We start from the raw sequence: 26,160 nt of genomic DNA on the forward strand, positions 1-26,160 counted from the left end.
TCGTACTGTCTTGGCAGCGCACAGATAACTTCGCATAATTCCCTGCAGATGTTCCTGTAGAATGGTTTTAATAATGAATTGTGAAGTCAGGCTAAACTCCTGAACAGAGGAAGGGGGGAAAAAACACACAAGAAATGCATCACTTGATTCTGCTTTAGAAAAATAAGTCTCTTAGCAAAGTTCCTGTAGCAGGCAGGGTGCGGGGGAAGCATATCAATTTGCACCACGGTAGCCCAGCCTTTGCTCAACTGAGGGCCACCTTGGCCACTTGCCCATAGCCTGCAAACCCCATGTAATTTGCACAAAATGGAGCAAATGGCAGATGTCCAAATCTCTCTCAGAGGGGGCTCTGGCCTGTGAAACTACAGTGCTAGCATCCAGTGCTCTGTTATCTAAATGGAATGTTGCCTTCTTGAACCTGTAGTCTCCATCTGTGGATTGCATTGTGAAACTCGCCTGCGTTTTGCCTACCTTCTGGTTAAGTGTCTGTCAGCCCTTACATTAGAGGGGAATTTGCAACATACAGGGGTTATAGCTTGGACTTGCCATCATCAGACCGGCTCTCAGTTTGTGAGCAATGAAGTGCCTCCCCAACTGAAGTGGAAGTTCTAGAAGTGGCTGCAGGCTTGCTCGTGGACTGTAGGCCTTTTCAGCTGCAGAAATTGCTTCACTTTTCAACCAGGGTGGTGATGTAGAACCTAGGGGTAAAGGCAAGGTGGCTAATGGGAACGAGCATAGGGAAATGAAGACCATCACATCTGAGATGGAAGCAAAACTCTGAGCCTACTGTGCTCAAGCCCAGGGGGGACCAGATAATCTCAGTCCCAGAATACTGAAAGAATTTGCATGTGAAATTGCAAGTCCAGTCGCAAGGATTTTTAATAAATCTGTCAAATCCGGGGTGGTACCACATGACTGGAGAATAGCATAAACCTACTGCCTGTGTTCTTAGTATGGCTTATGCGCAGCAACAACGATAATTTTACATTCCAATGGTTAAGCCAGATAATTGTGTTGGGAGTCGTAGAGGGTATTGCTGTGATGCCTCCTTTCTATTTGTGAATCGGGCATTGACTCTATGTTCCATGGTCTGTCCTGAGTGACCCCAGTCGCACACTAGTGTCCTTAATTTAGTTGGGGATTGGTCCTGCTTTGAGCAGGGGGGTTGGACTAGATGACCTCCTGAGGTCCCTTCCAACCCTGACGTTCTATGATTCTATGATTCCATTTGTGCAGCAGGTATCCGCATCTGCCATGATTTGCACGGATGCAGTTTAGGGTTGCCCATGAGCTTGCCTGGAGATCAAAGCCAGGGATCTTCTGTGTTGGGTCTTTCATGAAATGTTTATTTGTGACTGCTTGTGAACTCCATTCAGCTTTCCAAGCTTCATCGGGTTGAAGCTGCATTGGCAAAGGTTAAACGCATGGGTCCAGAAGAGATTACGTGACTTCAAGCTGTGGTGAGGGAGGTTAAGGTCCTGGTGGCTGGGGTGAGACTTTTGTTTTTCACGATCCGCTGGAATTCCTGAAGGGTTGCGGCATCACAGTGAATGGATTGGGGGACAGTGTGTGGCAGCTAGTGAGGTCAACTATTTAAGAAAGGGAGGGGGAATCAACCTGGGCACCTACAGACCCATTAATCTGACCTCAATAGTAGGCCAGGCTTTAGAACAAACATTGACAGAATAATTAAAGAAAATGGGATAAAATGCAGCATGTGCTTACTAAAGGCAGATGTCAGACTGATCTGATGTCTGTCTTCGATAAGCAAACTGATTTACTAGACAAGGGAAATATGGTAGATCTCATTTATTTGGACTTAAGTAAAGTACTGGGAAATTATTAATTAAACGGGAGAATATGGGGATTAGTACAAGAATTGTACGGTGGGTAAGGAACTGGCTAAAAGGGAGATCGCAATGGGTTGTGCTGAAAGGAGACCAGTTGGGCTAGAGAGTGGTTGGGCTAGAGAGGAACTAGTGGAGTTTCTCAAGGATCAGCCTTGGAACCAATCTTATTTCATATTTGCATTAGTGACCTTGGCATAAAAAGTAGGAGCGTTGTAATGAAACTTGCTGATTAGACAAAGTTGTGAAGCATTGGCCGCACTGAGGAGGATCAGAATATCCTACAGGAAGAATTGGATGACCTTTTGAGGACTGGAGTAATAGAAATGAGATGGAAATTTTAATAGTACGAAGTGTAAGGTCATGCACTTAGAGACCAACAACCATTTCTGCAATAAGCTGAGGATTTCAATTGGAAATGGCAGAGGACAATGACCTGAGTGTATTGGTAGATCACAGGATGACTGAGCTACCAATGTGATGCGACCTGGGGGAGGGGGAGGCGCAAATGCGATCCTAGGAGGTATCGAGAGGTATTTCCAGTAGAGATAGAGAAGTATTAATGCCATTGTACAAGGCCCTGGTGAGACCTCATCTGGAGTAATGTGTACAATTCTGGTCACCCGCTTTCAAGAAAGATGAATTCAGACTGGAGAATTGCTATTAAGATGATCAGAGAAATAAAAAGCCTGTACTATGAGAGACAAAAAACTTTACTTATTTAGCTCAGTAAAACAAACTGAGAGGGAATAACAAATTTATTTGAGCATAAGCTTTTGTGAGCTACAGCTCACTTCATCGGATGCATTCAGTGGAAAATACAGTGGGGAGATTTATATACACAGAGAACATGAAACAATGGGTGCTACCATACACACTGTAAAGAGAGTGATCACTTAAGATGAGCTATTACCAGAGGGGAAGAACACCTTTCGTAGTGATAATCAAAGTGGGCCATTTCCAGCAGTTGACAAGAACGTCTGAGGAACGGGGGGTGGGGGGAGAATAAACATGGGGAAATAGTTTTACTTTGTGTAATGACCCATCCACTCCCAGTCTCTATTCAAGCCTAAGTTAATTGTAGCCAGTTTGCAAATTAATTCCAATTCAGCCGTCTCTTGTTGGAGTCTGTTTTTGAAGTTTTTTTGTTGAAGAATTGCCACTTTTAGGTCTGTAATTGAGTGACCAGAGAGATTGAAGTGTTCTCCGACTGGTTTTTGAATGTTATAATTCTTGACGTCTGATTTGTGTCCATTTATTTTTACATAGAGACTGTCCAGTTTGACCAATGTACATGGCAGAGGGGCATTGCTGGCACATGATGGCATATATCACATTGGTAGATGTGCAGGTGAACGAGCCTCTGATAGTGTGGCTGATGTGATTAGGCCCTATTTCCATCCCACCATCAACCTCATCCTGGACCAGTCCACGCAAGAGATCCACTTCCTGGACACTATGGCGCTAATAAGCTATGGTCACACAAACACCACCCTATACCGGAAACCTACTGACCGCTATTCCTACCTACATGCCTCCAGCTTTCACCCAGACCACACCACACGATCCATTGTCTACAGCCAAGCTCTACGATACAACCGCATTTGCTCCAACCCCTCAGACAGAGACAAACAGCTACAAGATCTCTATCAAGCATTCTTACAACTACAGTACCCACCTGCTGAAGTGAAGATGGTGGGATGGAAATAGGGCCTAATCACATCAACCATACTATCAGAGGCTCGTTCACCTGCACATCTACCAATGTGATATATGTTCACGGTTGCTACTCTGAAACCTGAGAGGCAATAGGATTTCTCTCTATAAATACCAGAGGAGAGAAAAGCTATTTACGTTTGAAGGACAGTGGTAGCACAAGAACAAATAGGGATAAAATGGCCATAAATAAATTTAGGCTGGAAATTAGAAGGTTTCTAAACATCAGAGCAGTGAGGTTCTGGAACAGCCTCCCAACAGCAGTAATGGAAATAAGAAACCTAACAGGCTTTAAGATGGGGCTTGATATAAATGTATTAACAGGATAATATGGAGTTGCCTTACTAATTTTTAATGTAAATCTCCATTTGAGACTTAAAAAAAATCAAACCATATTTGAAGAAAAATGAATCAGTCGTGTTGTAGCTGAGTGTTTGGTGGGAGGAGGGGATGAGTTATTTTGTTGTAACTAGCCAATTCCATAAATGTTTAGTCGAATCTTCTGTTTCAGGTTTTTCAGAGGCCTTCCAGGGATTGTGGGTGATGCTCAGCAGTGCAGGTGCTTCGTGACCGCTTTCATCTGACAGCTCCTCTTGGGGGCACTCACGGCAGCACAGGTCTAGCTCAAGGAATTTACAAGCTGTGCTAGAGGGCAGTGGAGCCTGGAAGCAACTTAAGCCAAACTGTGGGGGGGCGAAGAAATAACCAGAGCTTTAAGAAATATAATATAAAATACGCTTTCATTAAATCAGTATTAAGGTTGAGAGCCCACATTCAAAAGTTAAGACTTCTACTATAATTTTTAAGTTGGCCACATTGGACATGCAAAGTTTATAATCTAGTCCTTTGCAAAATTATCTTCTTCATCTGCTTTGGAGGAAGGGTTTATATAAACTCTTTCAGTCTAATTAGTATCAGCTGATTGTCAGCTTCTGGCATAATAATTATGTGTGTTCACTATAAATGTATGTTAAATTTAATATGCTACCCAAGTTTAAAAAAAAAAATCAACGAAAGTCTGTTTTTGAAATTACTTGGCTCCATTAACTTCTCTATATCCACTGCCATGGGTGAGCACCATGTCAGGGAAAATCTACCTCCTGCTGGGAAAGGAGAACTAAATTTAAACTCTGACCATGAATGTTGTGAAGCAAAGTTTCCAAATCTCTATTGGGCCAGAAAATGGAAATCCATGTCTGAGGTCTTCGTGGCATTACATAGCAGCTGTGGAATGGCTGGCCAGTGGATATCGTTTCCTGGGGCGCATGATGTATGCAGTCTTACAGAATAGAAAGGAGTGGGTTTAATACCTGTATATCCTTCTGGTGAAATATTCCATCACAGCTGCACCTGGAACCAGTACTGGGGGATTTTAACACCCCCGTTGAAAATATGCTTCCGTTAAGAGATAACTGAAGTTACAGATTAGTTGGCTTGTAACAATATGCTCTACAGCCTCTTCCATAAGTAAGGCCCTACCAAATTCACGGCCATGAAAAACGTGTCACAGACCGTGAAATCTGGTCTCCCTCCATGAAAGCTGGTCCTTTTTTGTGTGCTTTACTGTATACAGACTTCATGGGGGAGACCAGTGTTTCTCAAATTGGGGGGGGTCCTGACCCAAAAGGGTGGGGCAGGGGGGTCGCAAGGTTATTTGGGGGGAGCTGTTGTGGGATTGCCACCCTTACTTCTGCACTACCTTCAGAGCTGGGCAGTCAGAGAGTGGCGGCTGCTGACTGAGGGCCCAGCTCTGCAAGCAGCAGGTCAGAAGTAAGGGTGGCAGTACCATGCCAGGCCATCCTTACTTCGGCGCTGCTGCTGGCAGCGGCTCCGCCTTCAGAGCTGGGCTCCTGGCCAGCAGCCGCCGCTGGCCAGCAGCCGCCCAGCTCTGAAGGCGGAAGCAGCAGCACAGAAGTAAGGGTAGCAGTATCACACCACCACGCCCCCCCCCCGTACCCTTGTGACCCCTGCACAACTCCTTTTTGGGTCAGCACCAGAGGCCCCACTTCACTTGGCATCATAAAAATATTTACAAAAATAGTCCCTGTCCAAAAGATCTTGCAGTCCAATCAAATACACAGCAGATGGATGTAACAAAACAAGAGGCAATAGGGGAGGGAGGACAAGAATAATAGTGACAGTGACCCAGTTAATGTGTGTGGTTCAGAGACTTGCATATTTGTGTTTTTTTTATTATGGTATAAATAAATGGATGTCTCCAATCCCCAGTGGTGCTCTATCTAGCCACTATTAGCCAGCAATTTTCTATAGGTGGCATGGTAGAAGTGGGCCTTAAAGGGGTTGGAAGGAGGCTGGAATTGATGCTTTACGGACTGAGATCACTACTGAATCATTGCATGACTGTTATAAATATATTTTAACCTGTCTGTGCTTCCATTTCCCCATCTCCATAGCATAAACTACTCAATAATACCTCCAGGTTGTAGAATTCAATTACTGTTTCGATATCCTAAGGGGAGAGGTGCTCTAGAAACATTAAGTTGTTCATATTTTGTATCCCCTTTTGAAGTGATTTTACAGGAGCCTTGGTGCAAGGATTAAGAAACTACTGCCTCTGATTTTTATTAGAGACCAGATGGGGGTGAGGGAACCTCTTCTTTTATTGAACAGACTTCTGTTGCTGAAAGAGACCAGCTTTCAAGCTACACAGAGCTCCTCTTCTTGATTTTTATTGTTTGAGGTTGTTGGGTTTTTTTGTCCTTCTGGTGCTAGGGTTTGTGTGGGCCCCTGCTGTTTTCTCTTTAAAATGTGTTGACTAGAGCTGCATCGCTCAGACTTGTTTTAAGTGGTTGGATCAAAGAATCTGCTAATGGGATTCTAGTTACTGGAACAGGGACTGTGGTGGAGCAGAACTAAATTCTGATCTGAACTCTGCTACTGACCCCCCATGTGGTCTTTGCATGGGGGCAATAATCGGCACCTCTGGAAAGCTCTGTGCAATCTTCTGATAGTACAGTAGAAATGCTAAATAGTGCAATCGATGTCTGCTTCCAAATGGCTGCAGGACAACTGAACTCTGCACAAGATCACTGACTTGCAGAGCTGTGACTGTTTTTGTTTGATGCTCAGCAGGATCCCAGCAGAGTTGTTTAGGGGGCTATTCCTTCCAATGTTGATGACTTCTGTTTTTCTCTTGCAGGTTGGTGGTTTGTGAGCACAGCAGAGGAACAGGGCTGGGTCCCTGCCACATACCTGGAATCCCAAAATGGCACGAGAGATGATTCAGAAATTAACACATCCAAAGCTGGGGAAGGTATGAATTCTTTGGTATCTAGGGGAAACTTTCAATTAGACTCTTGATTTCAGAAATCAGACCTCTCTTGAAAACAAGTTACCAAAGACCAACGACTGCAGTGACTGCATGAGTGTGATTCTTAAGACCGTTCACTGGTCACTTTTGCTATCTAGTAACAGCAAATTCACTGCCATGGAAGAGATCAGACTAGAGTACCAGGTCTGAATTTCTTCCTGTTGGGCTAGCTAAGTGCACCAGGGGATTCAAAAGCAGAGTGCCATTTGTTAATGGTAGTGACTGACACTCAAGGCCTTCACAGTCTGAGCAGCCTGTGTCCTTGCATATCTTGGATATCCACATTCTGCCATTGTGGGAGAAAATTTGCAAAGTGAAATAATTTCTATCAAGAACAGTGAGTGTCTTTGTTTGAGGAGAAGTCTCCTGAAGATAATTCTAATATTTATTAGAGATGCTCAACAGAGGAGGAAGAGTGAATTCTATTCCTCACCTTTAATAACTTTTCCTCTCCACAGAAGTTCAGCACATCTACGTTATATATTTTTTTTAATTACCATTTGAATTAGATTTCATTGTCTGTGGGTGGAAGGGTAAATCGTGTTTTAGAACTGTCTCCGTTTAGAACTGTCTCACTCCACTAAAGCCGAAGAGTCACTTGTCATGGTAAGAAGTAGGCTTTCAAGTATTCCTAGCCAAGGATAATCCAGCTAGAATACATGTATCAAGCTCTAAAATGGGATAGTATGATTACACCTGTGTCATCCTACTCCATTATGAAAACTTAACCACCTTTTAATGGAATATTCATGCAGTAACTGTGTACAAAGGACAGTGTTTTATTACGATTTACTCAATTCTAAACAATCCATCACTGTAGTACCTGGGTGCTCTTTCTGTAAATGTCCACATACAAACAAAATGGAAGTGTAGCTCTCAGATCTTTCTATGAATCTCCTATATGAATATGGTATTGGGGTGACTGCCAATCTATTAGGAACAAACACAGTAGATTCTTATACTGTGCCCCAAGGGTGACAACCCTGGTTTGTCCCAGTCTTCCATGGCCCTGTAACAACTTTCCTTGGTCTAAGCTAGTCATATCCCAGGCCATTAAGGGTTCGTAGGCAGAGGCTTCGACCTTGAATTTGGCGTAAAAGTGGACAGGTAGTCAATGAACCAGACTGGTGTGATGTGCTCTCTTCAGCAGAAACAGCACAATGCTTTAAAAAACAAGAGCAAACTGCTTTCACTGAAATTGTGTTCACACATTTCATGTCTTTGTCTTCTGAAATCGCCCCATTTCCTTGTCTCCTTGGACACGTTAGATGTTTCAGACCTCGTAGTTGCTTAAGCCTTTCATACCCTTGATTAATTTCTACGTGTCCTTGTTCATCCATATTACCCTGTTTAAATTACTTTTCAGAGTTGTTGCCAGATGGCACATGTAACCCTGAGGCACAGAACTTTCTTTGAACAGTTCCTGTATTTCCCCTTTCTGCCCTCACTTCTTTGTATTGCTCTCATCAATTATGCTCAACACACTCTGCCTTCTTCCCCGAATTGGATCTGCTGAAATTCAAGACTTTATTCTTTGCCTTTTCGGTCTCACTTCAATTCCCATGACAAATAATATTACGTTATCTCTGCTGCTGCTTTGATGTGCTCCAACTCTCCTTTTCTCTACATTTTTAATAATTATTTCCTTTTATGTCATCACCACATAATCAAAGACTACTTCTGTTCTTCATTTTCCTCCTATTTCTTATGTATCGAGGCCATTCTTTACCTTGCCTCATCATAGAATGGCTGCATGATGATGATTAGAAGCGTAGCAAGACTTCCAGACTGGGGGGAAGGGGAGAGAGTAAAAAGTTTCACATGCTTTAGTTAAGAGACAAATAAGAGGGCATATGCTACAGGTTTATGAAATCAGGAATGGTAGAGGAAATAAAGCAGTCTCTTCCGTTTACTCTTTTTCATGATACACAAAAAAGGGTAACCGCCAATGAAATTGAGAGGCAACATGTTTAGGTATGATAAAGTAAAAATTTTAATCCTTAGTTAATCTGTGGAATTTACTGCCACAAGATGTCACAGAAGTCAAGAGTTTAGTAGGATTCAAAAAGGGATTGCTCATTTAAATGGATCTAATGTGACTGGATGCCCTCATTTATATAGGCTAAAAATGTTTAGAGGATATAAACTCTCATGCTTCAGGACCAATCACCAAATGATTGGTTAGGAAGAAACTCTTCCTGTAGGCAATTTATTTCATAATTGTCTGCTGAAAATGTAGCAGCTGCTATGGACCACTGTTGCTGACAAGAATGCTGGATTAGTTAGAACAGCAGGGAGTTTCTTGTGTTCACTGGCATGTCTGCCGAGCCTTTGTTTGATTTATTCCTTTCTCTGGTAGTGTGTCTGAGCAAATCCCTTGGTCTGTATCTGGATAAATGAAATCTGTAACTTGAGTGTGTTCTTCTCCCCCAAACCTTTAAGTTATCTCTTCCTTAATGTTTCTCTTTCTGACTGATGCTTTCTAACACTGTCCTACCCTGTTTACTCTTGGTTTAGTTTTTAATTCTGATCTACCTTGACTATAATCCAACCACAGCTTTGCCTCCTGCAGTACTCCAGTATTCCATCCTTCGGCATAATTACAGCAAAATGAAAGTCGTATGCAAGGAAATACAGATGGGAGAATCTTACCAAATTAAACTGGTGGAGGGAAGTGACATTAAGAGCAAGGTGTGAAGAACGCTAGTCTCCTGTCTAGGACCTGAGTTGTAAATCCCTTGTTCAGAAGCCCAAGAGAGTTAAAGTAACTAAATTATGTTACAGGAAAAGGCTTTTCTGGCCAAAACTTTGTGGCCTATAAACTGCAACTCACACTTTTAAAAAAGTCCCTTCTCCTCTTCAGACTGTTGAGTCCCTCCCTACCTTCTCACGTAAAACCCTCTGGTTTAGAACTCTCTTTGATTCCAGCTGAAAGTAACTTGGCTTGTGATGGGGGGTGGGAAAAACCTCTAATTACTCAGAGGAGCCAAAGACCCAGAACTAAGGATTCCAAGAATATGCAATGGCTTGTATTTCCTGCCACTTCTTTCCTGAGCGCTCAGACTCCCACTGAAGCCAACAGGAGTGGTATAAGCGCACCCTCTCTCAGGATAGTTCTGTTCAGGGTGATGATACTGATTAGTAGTAGTAATATTTGTATTACCGTAGCTCTTAGGAACTCTAGTGGTGTATATTCTGCTAGGCACTGTGCAGAGACCGAACAAAAAGATGGTCTCTGTCTCAAGCTTATAATTTAAGACCAGAGACAACAGATGGATACAGACAGAAGGCAGAGTACAATGAGACAATATTGGTCTGTGGACTCCAGACCTGCAGCCTCACTGTTAATTTTTTGTTGTTGGTATCATGGAAAAAAGTTTTTAAGCAAGATAAGGAGGTATCTTTGCAGTAGCTTACAAGGAGCTCCTCTCAAGTGTGAGAGGCAGCATGGGAGAAGGCACTAAGGTGCTTGTTTGAAAACTTAGGTTACTAATTATTTATTCCTTTTTAATATCTCTGTGCTTTCCATGAGCAAATCACTCTTCTCTTCTGTTTTCTGTCATTCTCCCCATTTTGATCCCCTCTACAGCATGGTCATGGAGAACCATGCTCTCAGTTTTGCTTACTGATACAGGATGTCCCCAGACTGACTGAACATAGGCATTACTGGATACTAGGTAAAAATATCAATAATTCAGAAATCCTATTGAAATTCACTGTCATTGAGGCTCCTAAGTCATTTAAGGCACCTTTTGAAAATTTGACCCAGCGTCAGTAAATCCATACTGTGTTGTGTTTTGCACCTACGCTAGCTATTTTGAAGCTTAATGTTTGGAAGAAGAAATATAGAATATCCCTCACATACCTTCTTCATAGCAGCAATGAATGCCTTTTCTAATGCCCAAGCTCGTATGGAAGCCTTTGTGAAAGACAAAGCTTATGCCTTTGTCTTGCCTTCCCAGTTCAGTGGTTACTATATCAAAATCCCAATACATGAGCAAGAGAGTGAACTGAAGGACTGTCCATGTATGTGACCTGGCAAACTGTGTGTTCTGGCATTTCAGTTAAGAAGTGTCCTCTGTGCACAGCTATTTTAACAATATCATTTTCACAGGTGTCTTTTTTTCTTTGTTATAATTTTAAAGCATAAACTGTTACTGAGTATGAAACTAATTCTTAACTCTGTCATGTACACTTCTTGAACCCTTGATATTTAAGAGAGTTAAAGATTATTATTTTAAAGGCAGAAAACTGCGGCTCTAAAAATTGATGGGCCTGACCCAAGGAGTGTGGATCTGGAGCTGAACTTCCCCAAAATATGGAAATGTTCAGATGTCTCCATTTCTGTTTAATTTTAACTATCCATTTCTAGTAGTATTTAGAAAAGCTTCCTGATTTTTTTTCAACATATTTTGCCTGGACAAAGTATGCTTAAAATCAGTTTGTAGTAGAAAATGCATTTTCTCCTAATTAATTACTTACTTTACTTTAATTAAATAAATAAATAAATAAATGACGTATACTAGGGATAGCATGTTAGTGCTCAGTTACTACAAGGATGAGCATAGTACAACTTAGTAGCTTTCTACAGGTCCTATAAATACTTACTTTAAAATCTATACAGTGTTACATTTAGTAGTAATATCACAGCCCCGGACAAGGTCCAGGCCCCGTTGTACCAGACTTTATACATAGTAAGACAGCATAGGCCCCAAAGATCTTGCACCTGAGGAGAGGAAACAACAATAACATCTCTTCAAAGTCCTAGACGCAAGTTATCTAATCCAGGGTGTAAAAACTAAAATTCTAATTTGTTTTAAAAGCCAATAGCAGAGACTACTACTAAATGCAATGACAGTTCTGTTGCTCTGTGTTCCTGGGGCTCAAGAAGTTAACTTGTTTCCTGTATTGTATAAACTAAAACCCAAGAGTTTTACATTCCACCTAATCAGTTCTTGCTAACAAGACCAGTTCTCAGAATTATGTTGTTTTTATTCCCCACCCCTCCATCATTTTTCTTTTCTTTCTTTTTATGTTTCCATCCATGTTCCAAACTAGTTTCTAAGCGACGCAAGGCTCACCTGAGGCGCCTGGACCGGCGATGGACGCTGGGCGGGATAGTCAACAGGCAGCAGAGTCGAGGTGAATAGCTTCCTGTGGCATAGTCCCCTTAAAAGCACAACAGCTGAGCTTCTGCTGCTGCTCCTCATCTCCTGCCATGTAGCATGCCAAAAGGGAATGATTGGCATTTCGCTGGTTGACCCAATCTTGTTTACTTGGTGATAGACGTAAGCCTGAGCTGCAAAATTTAGATGTGGATTTCAAACATCCCGAAGTATTGATTTTCAGGGTATTTGGAGTCAGTTTGGTCAATCCACTCAGAGATGAGCCAACAGCAAAACTTGGCCCTGGAGTCTGACTCCCCACCCAGTTTGGGAGCAGTCAGATCTGGTGTTTGCTTCAGGCACATCTCTACTCTTTCGTTCCTAAGTTTAAACAAGTGATACTTTTACAGTTCCTTGTCAGAAAAATGGAGAAAATATCAGGAAACACAGGGATGTTTGAACTGCAAAAGCATCAGAGATTGGGTTTGGATGAGCACCTGGATGCGTCTTCAAACTTCATCCAGAAAATTGAGACCTCTAGAGAATGTATAGCTTTCTGGCAAGATTTTTGATGTTTCCAGTAATGCCACAAGGACTGTCCTCCTTTTGGTGTTTTTCTCCTTGAGACTGAAACCACAAACACCCATTTCTGTAGAGGTTCCCCCCAAAAATATTGGAAAAGAGAACTTGGTCTCAAGGACTCAGTGTTCCTCTTTAGGGAAAGGTTAAGAGAGACTGGAGTGATACTTACTGGCCTTCCTACAATCTGAAGATTTTTTTTTTAAACATAATGCAAACATTGACATTATGATTGGATTTTTCCAAAGAACTTGAACCACGAGAAGCTGATGAAGTAACCAGAATTGTGGATTAAAAGATTTACCTCTCTGTGGGATAGTCCTGACTCAGCAAGTTCTTGGTGTCAACCCAGTGCATTTGAGGGATGGAAGGAATGAAAGTGACTTTCCTCTATTATTGCTCTTTTGCTTAGAGGAGACCTTTGCTAGGGAATGGAGCCAGATCTATGCACAAGTAAACCCGATCTTATTTAAAAATAAATAATGAATGCCCTTCAGGGTGCTACTGTGTGAGGAGAGCAAAAGCAAAACTTGTGAATTTAGATTCCACTGCAACATGGATGTTTCTGTGTACAGGGAAGGGAACCCCAGTTGTCACCAAATCTGTGTGGTTGGTTACAGACTGTTGTGTTACTTTGGCCACTTCAGTGGTTCCCAAAAGCAAAAACATGTTCTTTTCATTATCGCTCCATGATCCAGGAGCCAAAAATATCATGAGAAGAGCAGGTCTTGTTCCTTGCCCAACAAAGGGGTCCCTGAGCCAATGAAAAGCCTCTGAAGAATATAAGTGCACATACTAGATATGAAGATGCCAAAACCAAAACACTTATTTCTGTGCTGCAGGGAATGGGAGGGTTTTTCAGTTTGCATGTACATTGCCCTTATTAGATCATTCTAGACTCTTTCCGACCAAGAAACTCTTAATTCCCATGAATAACAGCAATTTCCAAATAGTGTTTTCAAACTCAACAAAGATACTTTTCTTGTTCTATGTATTACATTGCACGCAAAAAAAAGACATTAAAAGAATATTTAGTTTGCAAAATCAAGCACTAAGAATTAGGAAATGCTGAAATTAATGTACCTGTGCAATCTTTATTTGGCCCCCTTGTGCGTATGCATTATAATAGTCTTTAATTTATATGATCACATAATGCATACGCACAAGGGGGCCTGTTCCCACCAGGCTTGACCCTTTCTTCCCCATCCCCTCCAACCTGTCCCTGTCTTGTCTCTTCACCACCCTAGCTAATGTCAGTTTTCAAATCCTAGTCTCCTTGCTCAGCCATTCCCTGTCCCCTATTGGTTTCCAGTCCCAATCTCCTTCCCCTTGCTCCTGGTCCTGGTTTAGCCAGTCCTCCGCTCCCTCCCATAAGCCCTCAACCCTCATTCCCCAATTCTCAATCCCAGTCTCCCCCAACTCCTGGTTTCCCTCTTCCCCTCTCTGCTAGCCTCCAGTCCCAGTCTCTCCAGCTCCTTGTCCTAATCTACTCCCTGTGCCTCCTCCCCATGTCCAGCTCTTGTTCCCTCTGTATTTGAATCAGGCAGTGAGAGTCTCTCTGCTCTGAGCTGAGGTGCCCTGATCTGGACCCAGCACAGCCTGCAGCAGGCTAGTGCTGCAATTGCAGGGAAACTCTAATTCAGCCCAGGACTGGCGCATGGTCGGTGCACATATAGTTTCCAGGAAATTTAGCTTGATAAGTGTGTTTCTGCTGAGCATGTGCAAACAGCAAGTTTTCAAAGGCTTTTAACTTGGGTGGATTTTCACAGGGACCCCTAAAGACACATACCTGACACAAAAGCCACACCCCCTCCAAATTCCCTGTCCCTGCACCAAAGCATTGAGGAGCTAGCTCTATTCAAAGAATAGGTCACCAGAATTTAACATAGGCAAAACAACGTATTTTTCTCTAGCCTTGTTCTGGGAAACAGCTGGATCGTTTTAGCTGATATTTTCAAAAAGATCAGCCTGAGACACTACTGGTGTGGAAAAATTTCAGCTGAAACGATTTGGCAAAGTAATAAGCAACTGAAAACAGGGTGCTGTAGGGGGAAGTGTTGGGCAAACTTAAATAGGCAGTTCTACCAGCCCAACCTATAATATAGTAATCGTTTAGAAACTGGATTCTGAATTTGGAGACTCTAAAGGCCAAGATTTTTCAAAAGTGACTAGTGACTTTTGGATGCTCCAGCTTCTGAGTGTTTAACTTGAGACACCTGAAAAGGGGTTTGACTTTCAGAGGGTGGGTGCTTAGCATTTCCTGAAAATGAGGCCCCCTTGAAGGGGTCACAAATTGTCCACCCAAAAATCACTAGTTAGGTTTTTTAAAAAACAAACAAACAAAACAAACAACCTTGGCCATTATTGTTTAGACTAAGAAGGCAAAAATATTTTGAAGAAGTGTTGCAATGGGTTCTGCCCTCTTCTGGGTGGGGAGGTCTAAGAGGATTGTAGCAAGCTCTGCTATTACTGTTGACCTAGCTAATGTAGTTTTAGATCAAACAGCTGAAGGAGAAAGTCAGCAGTTCACATCCATTCTCTCCACCTGTTGCTTTTATAGGGCCTCATAAAGGTCTGATTTACAGACAGTTACATTTTTATATATTTTACTTGGTACCTCTTTGCCACAAGTTAAGGAAAATGTAGCATTTTTGAGTTAATTCTAGTATAAACTTGCTTCCAATCAGTTCAGGATTGTTCCCTACAAACATAATTCACTGGGTAGTTTGTATGTGTTCTACTGACCTCTGCTGTATGGGGTCAGAATTACTTAGCCTTGTGTCATAAGCTCTCTGTTGCAAAGAGCTAAATGATTCTCCTTTAGTTCAAGAGATGGAGCCTGTGCCATTCAGAGCAGGTATGTGTGGCCAGTACCTGGCATGCTGTGGCTGCCACTACGATACAAATCATTTGTATGATCTTCCGATGCTGTGGTGATAAGAGCAGTTATGCTTCAGTAGATACAAATAGTCAGCAGGAAGAGATGAACTCTTAAAGAAGGATCATAGAATCATAGAATATCAGGGTTGGAAGGGACCTCAGGAGGTCATCTAGTCCCACCCCCTGCTCAAAGCAGGACCAGTCCCCAACTAAATCATCCCAGCCAGGGCTTTGTCAAGTCTGACTTTAAAAACCTCGAAGGAAGGAGATTCCACCACCTCCCTAGGTAACCCATTCCAGTGCTTCACCACCCTCCTAGTGAAAAAGTTTTTCCTAATATCCAACCTAAACCTCCCTCACTGCAATTTGAAACCATTACTCCTCGTTCTGTCATCTGCTACCACTGAACAGTCTAGATCCATCCTCTTTGGAAGCAGCTTTCAACTGAAAGGGGGTATCAAATCCCCCCTCATTCTTCTCTTCTGTAGACTAAATAATCCCAGTTCCCTCAGCCTCTCCTCATAAATCATGTGCTTCAGCCCCCTAATCATTTTTGTTGCCCTCTGCTGGACTCTTTCCAATTTCAGCAGCTCCCCTCCAGCCTCTGTGCTCTGTGGGGGCAGGGTGCAACCTAGTTCAGTTGTAGGGCCTGAAGCCTGCAGCAGGCAAGAGGCATGTCTCCTTCCTTGGCTCCCTCCCAAATGAGCAGGAGGCCCTGCCTCTTATACTTCCTGTCCCCCCTCAACTTTGGGCATGAGGGCCGGGCCTGGCCTGCCTTCGCCCACCTGGGCGCAGAGAGGGTCCCTCCCCCTCTGGCTCAGAGGGAGGCCACTCCGCCACACTACCTGTGTAAATAAGTACTTTTGAGAACCAAACAAACGCTTTGCATGTTCACCTCTCCCTGAGTTTTCTTAAAAAGCCTGGTTGAGCTCTTCCTGTTTTCATGTAGCCTCTCTGGCCTACTGCATAAGGATGCTTTGAGTCACTAAAAGAGTCACATCCGCACAGTGCAATTTCAGTATTTTGGCCTCAGTTTGTTTTCTCACTGGGGATCCAAGGAAAATAGTCAAGTTTTATTGCCTCTTTGCCTATTGAGGAAATAGCATGTACAGTAGTTCAGAATTTAAAAGAAATCTCGTTATTTCCCCCGTTTTGTGTTTTTTGGGTTTTTTAATTCTGTGTTAAATAGACTTAATCAGAAGGAAAAGAGGTGATAAAGGGAGGCTGTTCTGCAGATTAGCAACATTGTTGATAATTGTGGAGCAGTTAGGCAAAAAAAAATCAAAAATAACCATCACAAAAGTCCATTTTCATTGAATATGTTGTCTTCTGGAAAGGAGAGACTTTTTCCAGAAGCCAATCTGACAAGGAGGAGGGGGGAGCAGGGAGAGAGCATTAAACTGCTGACTGAGGGGAAAGTATTTATTTTAAAAGAGAATTCTTCTGTGGTTTGGAAGATGCAGGATTTGAGCTTTTGCATTTTTCTTTGAAATCTTAATTGGATAATTACCAAACCAATCCCGCTCCTGCGTTCCAGCATTTCAAGTGAGGATCAGGTCACAGAATGACAGTGATACATAGAGAGACATCAGTTAAGTAAAGGATATTATTCCCTGACTTGTTCTTGAAACTCTGGAGATGCAATAGGAGTTTAGAATTTGGAGCCAGGAACTCATGGGTTCCAATTCTAGGTTTGCCACGGATTCAATTTGTGGATCTATAAATATGAAGGCGGGTTACCCACCTTGCAGGCATGAGAGAAATTGTTTAAATAGTACATGGCACTTGAGACACAAGGCTCTGGCCCCAAAGAGCTTATAGTGAAGACAAAAGAATGGATGCAGCTTAAGAAGAACATGAGTCAACAGCTGTGTCAGGGATACATCTTGTTAATACTAAGAGATTATTCTTCAAATTGAAAAGGGTAGTTTGTTGTCCTGGGAATTAAATTAACATTATTCAGCAAAGCATGTGTGCAGGGTAGACGGTGAGCAGTAAATTTTTGTTCTGGAGACATTGGGAAGGGTGCCATGTTGCTTAGCCCCCTGGAGGAGAGAGGCTGTTCCAGGTGCAGGGGACAGCATGAAAAAGGCATGGAGCTGAGGGAGGAAGATGAAGGATTTGGGGAGGTAGATGATACTGGGGTTCACAGCCTCTGGTTCAGCCCACAGTCTTGCACCTGCCCCAGTGCTCCAGGCTCTCTATTACAGGAGACTCTGGTTTGTTAGCCTAGTGCTTGAGCATCTACACTCATTTGTAACCCCAGGTTAGGAATTTTTGAACTCTGTGTCCCAACCTCTGTGTCAGGCTCTAGCGTCTGCTGCATTATGTGGGCCTCAGTCCAACCACCCATATCCCAGACTTCCTAGTGCCCTCCCAAAATGTGGCCACTCTCGACCTTTGTTTGTGGTGCAGTGTGGGAAAACTTGACATGCCACAAAACTTGACTGTCCGGATGAAATGGGTAATCTATATAAAAAGAGATGGTTTTCTGCATTCATCCCCCCCGCCCCCCGTGTTAAAGTTTGACCAACTCAGAGTAGTGCTGCTGTATGTAACTTCCCATTTGTACAGAAAATTTTCCTAACAGTCATAATTTGGGGTCAGTGACAGTGCACCCTAAAAAGAAAAGGAGGACTTGTGGCACCTTAGAGACTAACCAATTTATTTGAGCATGAGCTTTCGTGAGCTACAGCTCACTTCATCGGATGCATACCTAAGTGCACCCTAAGTAAAGCACATCTTATTCAAAACAATTTTGTTCAGTGTCAAATTACCAATATTGAATCTTTATCAAATATTGCTGTCAACTTACTCAGTAGACAGTAACGAATTATCTAAAAAACCAACAATCTATATCAACTACCAGTGTAGCATAAAGCAGTGCAAACCTAAAAAGCACTGCATATAGCTTGTTATGCCAGGAATGTTTTTGACATCACAACTCCAGTGTGTGGCAACAATAATTCAGGCCAATCCAACAGAACACAAAAGTTAGTAGCTCCTGTCTCTTGCCCAGCAAAACTTACCAGATTGTGGTAACCTGTAATATGAATGGACAGTACAGTGTACTAATAAATTACATAAATTTATATATGAAGGCTTTATGTGGAATGTCACTGTTCCAAATTCCTGTTCTACTCCTGTAATAATGCCTATCCCAGTATTTCAGAACAACTCTAAAATGACATCTTTCAAATAAAGTCCTGGACCTAACATTCCCAGGCCCACAATAGGAGACTAAAAACAATTGGAAAAAGGAAACTGTCCACAGGTTGCGCAAAAGAATGTTCAGACCATTGGACACATGGGGCATGAATGTATGCATAGGTAAAGCAAAATGGGAAAGAAACAGTATTTAGCCCCCTGAGTCATTTTCAGTTCATACATTATGCTTTTCTGGGATGATGGGTAAACATCCTCCCCATAAAAAGACACAAAGCAGGGGAATGTAGTAGAGAGAGAGAGAGAGGGCCTGGTGCAAGATCTGAGGCCTGAACCAAAGGCTGTGAACGAGAGTTGACCTGGTCTTGGCAAAATAACACACTAGATGTTTACATAAATACATTTCAGAAGGCTAGTACAGATACACCCCAATCCAGTACAAGATAACATGGTTTGACCGAACAGTGAATAAAGATGGTTTGTCCAAGATATGAAACAGGAGTGGCGTAACAAACAGATGTCTTGAAATACGTAAAGTGGTATGTAAGTTGTTTCCCAGTTGTTTTTCTCAGTCTATAAATGTTGTGGTACCCCGCCTCAGTCATTTTGTGTGGCGTAGGGGACAGCAGAAACTCCTGCTGCTGACTGGGCACTCGTGTGTTTAGTGTACCTGTAACCACAGAGCCAGAGCACTACGACTGTGTCTTGAGGACAATAAAACTGTCCGAGTTAATTTTGCCACCGAACCTTGCAGGTAGTCTCTTTATGCGTAACATCGAGGTCTGCTGAATTAACATGTGGCACTATCTGCTAATATTGATAACATTGGAGCTCCAAGGACAGAAGCACAGAACAGCATTACTGAGGCAACAACATTCTAGCCATCAACACAACATCTGCTAACTGAAGTTCTACTAACCCTGGGTTTACATTGCAGTGTAGACATGTCCATAGTGATCAAATCTTGATGCACTAGAGCAGGGGGTCTCTGTGTGGCCGCCAGCCTTTGCTGGTGGCCGCTCTGACAAATTTTCCTAAACTACTTACTTAACTTTAGGAAAAACAAATAAATATGCACACATACTTGTCCAAATAATTGTAATATATTTATGTAGGGTTTTTTGCAGACTCAATAATAAAAATAATATACAGTTGTATTTTGGTGCCCCTTGCCCCTCTCTGCTCCTTGCTTCTTGACCACTGTGCCCAGCAAGGCCAGCCCTGCTGAAGCCCAGAGCCGGAGCCCCATGGCTGGAGTGAGTGGGCGGGCAGGGGGGCAAAGCTCAGAGCCCACTGCTGGAGCCCCGTAGTCGGGAAGTGGGTGCTGAAGCCCGCCCCCGGAAGCCCACAACTGAAGTCAGGGGGCTGAGGGGGCTGAAGCCTGCCCCCGGAGTCCTGCAGCTAAGGATGGGGGGGCAAAGCCCTCTCCTGGAGCCTGGGGGTGTTGCAGGGAGAGGCTGCTGTTTTGCCCTCTCCCCCAACTCTGCCCAGGAGGCTCTCGTGGCTGTAGGCAAACCCCCCGATGGCCGCATGCGGCTATAGTGGTCGCATTTGAGAAACGCTGCACCAGAGAGTCTGGGGATTGCCACAATTTGGAGATGAAAATCGAAGCACAAGAGACTTGTGGGAGGATCGGGGTGCGGTTTGCTATCTTAACGGTTTATGCTGTTGTCTAGAATTGTAGTTTCCAAATGAATGAAATGACCGTCCAGAACTGTGATGGAATTCCAAGAGGTACAAAGTGTGCTTCTGCTTGTTCTTCTTTAGAATGGATTATCCATGTTTGTCTTTCTGGTAACTTAGTGTCTCAATCATTAAATGCCCAATAGCTTAAGCATCTTGATCAGTAACTTGGATGCCTCACTGATCATTCTCTTAAATGATAATGTGTCCATGTGAATCAACTGATTTTTTTAATACAATTTCCTCCTCCTAGGGTTTGTCTCAGGAGAAGCAAACCAGAATGACTTTTGGGTTATAAATGAGCCCATACTTCAAGAGTGTAGTTTAGGTTAAAAACCTCATGTATGTGTGTTTATGGTCGCCCCTTCACCACTGAAAGAAACCAAATGTGTGCAACCTTGGAAATGATTGTAATTCTTGCTGAAAAAGCACTCTGCAAGGGGAAACTTTAATGATGGCTTCCTGTTTTTGAACTGTAGGCTTAAAAATAGATCATCTAAACATACATCATAGGAGCCTTAATTTCTAAATGGATTTTGAACTCCTTTGCAACATGCTGCCTCGTGAGAGCATTTTTCTTTCTTCCTTTTTGAACACTTTCCTTGGTAATTTTTTCCCCTTAGCATTTACCTATGGTTGGAGAGGGGGTGGGAGGGAAATGTTCTGAAGAATCTTTCTTCAAATTATGACCTAAACCAAAGTAATGAGGCTAAAAATGTGGGTGGTAGAACTTGTAATCAGCAAAATTGCACATGTTCAGCGCTGATGAGCACCTGAGTCTTAGCTGAACCATCCAAACCTCTTGGAAAGCTGGGCCCAGAGATGCCATGCCGACTGCCCTTCTTGTGGCCTCTCAGGACTTCAGTTTCTGGTATGGGCCAGAGGCCAGAATTCAATTCAAAGGGGCATAAAAATAGAAGACTAATGGAGGTGGAGGGATAATGTTCACCAGAGGGGGTTTTGGGGACTGGAAACCTTCAATTTTTGTGTTTGGGGGTGGGGGGGTAAGAGTTCCAAGCAAGGGTTATTTTCACTGAATTTTAGGGAGGGAAAGCATGGTGTGTGGGTAAGAGCATAGAAGCGGGGAGTTTTATTCTCAGCTCTGCTGCAGTAACTTGGGCAAGTCAGTTAAGCGTGGTCTACAATACAAATAAACACAGTGATGGTCACTTCATGCTCTAACAAGGCTTCACTTTGCCTGCTTGAAAGGAAGGGAAGAGTTTTATGGCTGGGTTAGGGGAGTGTGTTTTGATATTGGAGTCATGTAGGCTAAGCTTATAATATGGGACCTTATTCTATACATGTGGGCCTTGCCTATGCTAAAATTTTTCTCTAAAATTCATTATCACCCCCAAGCTGAGAGGGGTTAGACAATGTGGTGGTTAAAACACTGGGAGCCACTTGAAGCTTTGTCTGTACTAGAGCTCCCACCAGTGTAATTGCCCCTGTGAGGGCAATGGTGAAGCTATAGCTGTAACCCAGGTAGGCTATAATCATGTTTAAACATGGGTATTTTAGTAGTGTTGTTGGGACTATTACCCTTCTTCTGCCACCGTTTCCCTACCTGTAAATAATGCCTCTCATGGTGAGACATGGAGATTTAAGGTTTGTAAAGTGCTATGACAGTCTGATGGCAAAGTACCATCATCCCCGGTTTGCATTCCCATGTGGATGGCTAGGTTTGACAGCACTGGAAAGGCTGATGTGCTATTTGGTCATTGCTGCTTAAAGTAGTCGATCAGCAAATTCCTTTGGATCAGGGAGCTGGAATACCCGCAAGTGCTCGGGTAGGAACACCTCTCATCTGACCATTTCTCCTTGTCTTCTGTAGAAGATAATGGGTAGAACTTCCAAAGAGTCAGACTCTTCTGAGCACAAAGAGGAATCAAGGCAGCGGCACCCAGAATGGAGAGCTAGTTAAATAAAAAGATTGCCTCCAGCTACGGCAGGGACTGCTGTTTCCATGTAGCGGGAATAAAATAAACAGATATTTTTGTCATAACTCTTGTGGCAAGAGTGTGGTCTGGTAGTCTCTAGTATAAGGAATGGGGCTTTACGACATGAGAGATACACAAAGTGGAGTTTTGAGGGGCTAGTGGTGATGTCAGCCTCCCTATGATTATAATCTCCAGTAAACACATGGTTTAGCTCTTTTGCTGCGACTTTTATAGGAGAATGATAGAAAGATACCCTAGGCAATATATTTCTGGGATGATGTTCAGTGGTTCAGGTGCCTGAAGTCACTTGGCCTCCTGCCTTCGCCATATATTCCAGGCAAGTTCTAATCACCTAGAAATCATCTGCATCTCCAGTTCATGCTCTGGTCTTCCAAGCTCAAAAATGAGCTAGTTTAACCCACTCATTCTGCAGTATGGCCTTTTGAAACTTGTTCTCCCTGTGTAACCAAAACCATTCCACAGACCAGACGCCCATTTAGGGGAAACTCTCTCCATCTCATGATTTGATTCTTGGATTGATTAGCTGCAACTGCAGTAGTGAGTCTCTGAAGGCAAGTTGTTGTTCAGGGAAAGTACAGAATACTGACCGTGCTGTTTAGGAATGACACCTTCGGAGTCACTTAGTAGGCGTTACCATAATAAATTACTAAAGCAGCTTCTCTGGGAGCAGAAGTAGTTTTGCTTCTTGAGGAAGTGAAGGTTTTGAGAGTTCAATACATCGGAATCAGAAGGACCCAGGCGAGCAAAGTTGTCTTTAAAGATGCAGTCTCTGACTCCGCAGCCATCAGATGTTCTGCCAACATTATTCTCTTTCCGAGGTATTTCTTTTTCTCAGTAAATATTTTTTTCCTTTACGTTTTCCTTACTTCACTCAGCAACAAAATATAATTCAATCACAAAACTAAACAGATGGAGGTGTTTCTATTTGACTCCCTCTCAAAAGAGCATTTGCCTTAAGCTGCTGCAACCCTTTTCCCACTCCTTTCATTTGCCATTTGTGCAATGATCAGGAACTCTGGATTCACTTAGGTTCTTGCCCTCTCTCCTTCACAGAGAGACCCCTACTCATTTTCCCATTTCTAACCCTCCAATGTAATAGCCACCATTTTAACAGGTTAGGTGGACTGAGTGGAACACCGTTAGTGTGTCTACACAGCACCTAGACACCCACGGTTGGCCGGTGCTAGGACACTCTGGCTCATGGGGCTGTTTCACTGTTGTGTAGACTTCTGGGCTTGGGTTGGAGCCTGAGCTCTGGTACTGTCCAACCCCTCAGAGTCCTAGAGCCTGGGCTTCAGCCTGCTCCCAGAAGTCTACACAACAGTGAAACAGCCCCATGAGTCCGAGTCAGCTAGCAATGGGCCAGCTCTGGGTGGCTAGTTGCTGTGTAGACATACCCTTAGAAACTTGCTATTCTCCCCGTTAGTCATTTACAGGAGTCGGTACTAAACATGTGGCTACCCCCATCCTATCCTGGGTTCAGAATGATGCTTCGGCACCATTTCCTATCCCTGCCAATGCTCAGCAAGAGTCCCTGGCGATAGGAAAAAGGTTAAATTTTTGTAGCTTTGAGACTAACTTACAAAAATGCTGAGTATGAGACTGATGAAAATACTGTGCAGTAAGTGTCCTCAAGGGTGACAGCATGGTGTGGTGGGTAAAGCAAGGGACTGAGAATGAAGTTTTTAAGGTTTCTGTTCTTGGCTCTGCCACTCACTGTGGGACTTTGGGCCACTAAGCTCCAGTCTAGTGCTTCAGTTTTCCCATGTGTAGAATGGGGACAATAATTGGAGATGGGCAGGTGATGCCACGTTCCAATCCTGTGCCAGACTCCCAAAAGTGTGTGGGTGTTTTGAGTCAAGGGTTTGCCTCTGGCCCTTCTCTATTGACGATATGTACCCACTTCTCGTAGGTGTGAGGCTTAACGAACATTTCTGAGGCACTTGGAGGTGCTATGTAATAAAGTACCAAAACTTTTCTCTGTGCTTACACTTGTTAAAAAATACATCCATTTCATGATTATCCCTGTAGAGCCACATGGTTTCCAGAGGTGTGAAGAGAACAGATAGGTCAGTCCCTCTGAGTTGGGGAGGAGTACGGGTTGCTCTCAGGATCTAGCGCTCAAGTTTCTGTAATACCACTACTCAATGCATCCATATGCACACTTGGAAGAGCCAACTGGCTCTAGCTCCCTCAGTGATGCTTGGCTGCTTTGGCAGCCAGGCTGATTCCATCAAGTTACTGTGTGCAAACTAAGTCCAGCTTGACATCCTACTCTCACTGTCTTACTCACTTGAGGGAGGCCTCTCTGAGACCTCACAGTTACTGGCATGGAAGCGCATTGTGATTGTCAGCAGCCGGGCGGTGTCAATGAGCTAATTATCTGTCATGCCGTAAGCATGCCTAATCAGTGGGCCATTGAGCAGGGCTCCACCTTTGCAATGGTTCCATGTAACTGCTGCACAACCAATTGAAAAGCAAGCAGAACAGAAAAACAGCTGGACTAATTCTGCCCCTAACTGATGTTTGTCTTTTTTTTTTTTTTTTTCCTCCCTCTACCAGAAGAGAAATATGTCACAATCCAACCGTACACCAGCCAAGGGAAGGATGAGATTGGGTTTGAAAAAGGGGTCACCGTGGAGGTCATCCAAAAGAACCTGGAAGGATGGTGGTACATCAGGTAAAAAGCTTCCTGCAGGCAGATTTATTACAGCATTTATGATCTTCGGGACTTCTGGTGATTAGCTTCACATCCGCATCCTGTATTGTTCTCTGTCTAGAGAAGAAAACCGGCATTATTATCCAGAATGCATACTAGGCAGAAATGTAAGGGAAAGTTACAGAAGACCAATAAACAATAGTCAGTATTGAGTGTAGGAATGGAACGTGGACTGTGAAGTCTGTAGATCTGAAATATTTTGGTAGAAAATTCTTACCTTTTAGATTTCCTTCCTTCAAAATAAAAACCCATATCCCAGTCAGCAAATGGCACTTATCCAATACAAGTGATCATTTTAGTGTACATGCAGCCGATTGAGTCTTTTTTTGTGTGAGTCAGATGTGTCTTTCTGCAAAGTAGTAAGACCAGATAATGCTGGAAGGTTGTTGTTTGTAATCTATCAGGTTGCTTGGGGCAGTTCATTTTTTTTTAGGGGTTTAGGAGATCAGCCCGCTGACTGCAGAATAAATCATCATTGAGACTGATGCACATAATAACAGTAATATCATACTGGGCCAGATTTTCAGCTATTTGCCTCTCCAAGTTAGTTATTGCATGCAATTGTAAACTATATGCCACAAACAGATACATATATCATGCACGCAAATTAGACGTGCCACTCTGAAAATAACAGCAGTTTTTCCTTATGACAGCCAAACTCCCTTGAAAGGAGTATAAGACAACCATGTCCTAGGCACAATTTGTATAGAGAGATGTAATGTATTGGGACTAATACTTGTCAAGAATGGTCTCTTCATATAGGTTTATACAGTAGCTAGTACTGTAGTACCCCAATCATGACCGGAGTCTTTGGGTGCTACTGTAAAGTTTGGGGTGTTCAGATTCTGGGAGTGGTGTTTGGGATCATTTCTATTGATTAAATAGAAAATATAGGTATAAAGGTGGCTAAAGAGAATTCTGTAATTCATGAGCCCTATAAGATCTCCTTCCTGCTCATCCTTTTGCATCTAGAATAGATTTTTGTTGTTTTGCTTTTCTTGTTGGATTCTGCTTGGTTTATAACTAAGGCAGCAGAGACATGAATCTTGATTGAGAAAGCACAGTCGGAACCTACATTTAGTGCTTCATGCATGATAAACATGTTAGTTTTGTATCTGTCTCTGAATCTTCCTAACAAAGTGGCTAATAACTAAAGTAATGCAGGAGTGAATGGGCT

The 26,160-nt window shown here is 43.0% G+C and overlaps 1 protein-coding gene across 5 annotated transcripts in view; it reads left to right on the top strand.

Moving 5' to 3' along the window:
• Positions 1–26,160, top strand: part of SH3PXD2A (SH3 and PX domains 2A) — a 369,953-nt gene that overhangs the window by 326,816 nt on the left and 16,977 nt on the right. For 3 of the 5 annotated variants that reach the window (XM_074959414.1, XM_074959415.1, XM_074959418.1), the window contains 3 exons: positions 6,724–6,837; positions 11,953–12,036; positions 24,827–24,944. In XM_074959414.1, the coding sequence (XP_074815515.1) occupies positions 6,724–6,837; positions 11,953–12,036; positions 24,827–24,944 (316 nt within the window). The remainder of the gene's footprint in view (positions 1–6,723; positions 6,838–11,952; positions 12,037–24,826; positions 24,945–26,160) is intronic. The other 2 variants (XM_074959416.1, XM_074959417.1) reach the window with 1 other exon arrangement.

This window comes from Natator depressus, chromosome 7 (assembly GCF_965152275.1).
Source record: "Natator depressus isolate rNatDep1 chromosome 7, rNatDep2.hap1, whole genome shotgun sequence".
NCBI classification, from domain to species: domain Eukaryota; kingdom Metazoa; phylum Chordata; order Testudines; family Cheloniidae; genus Natator; species Natator depressus.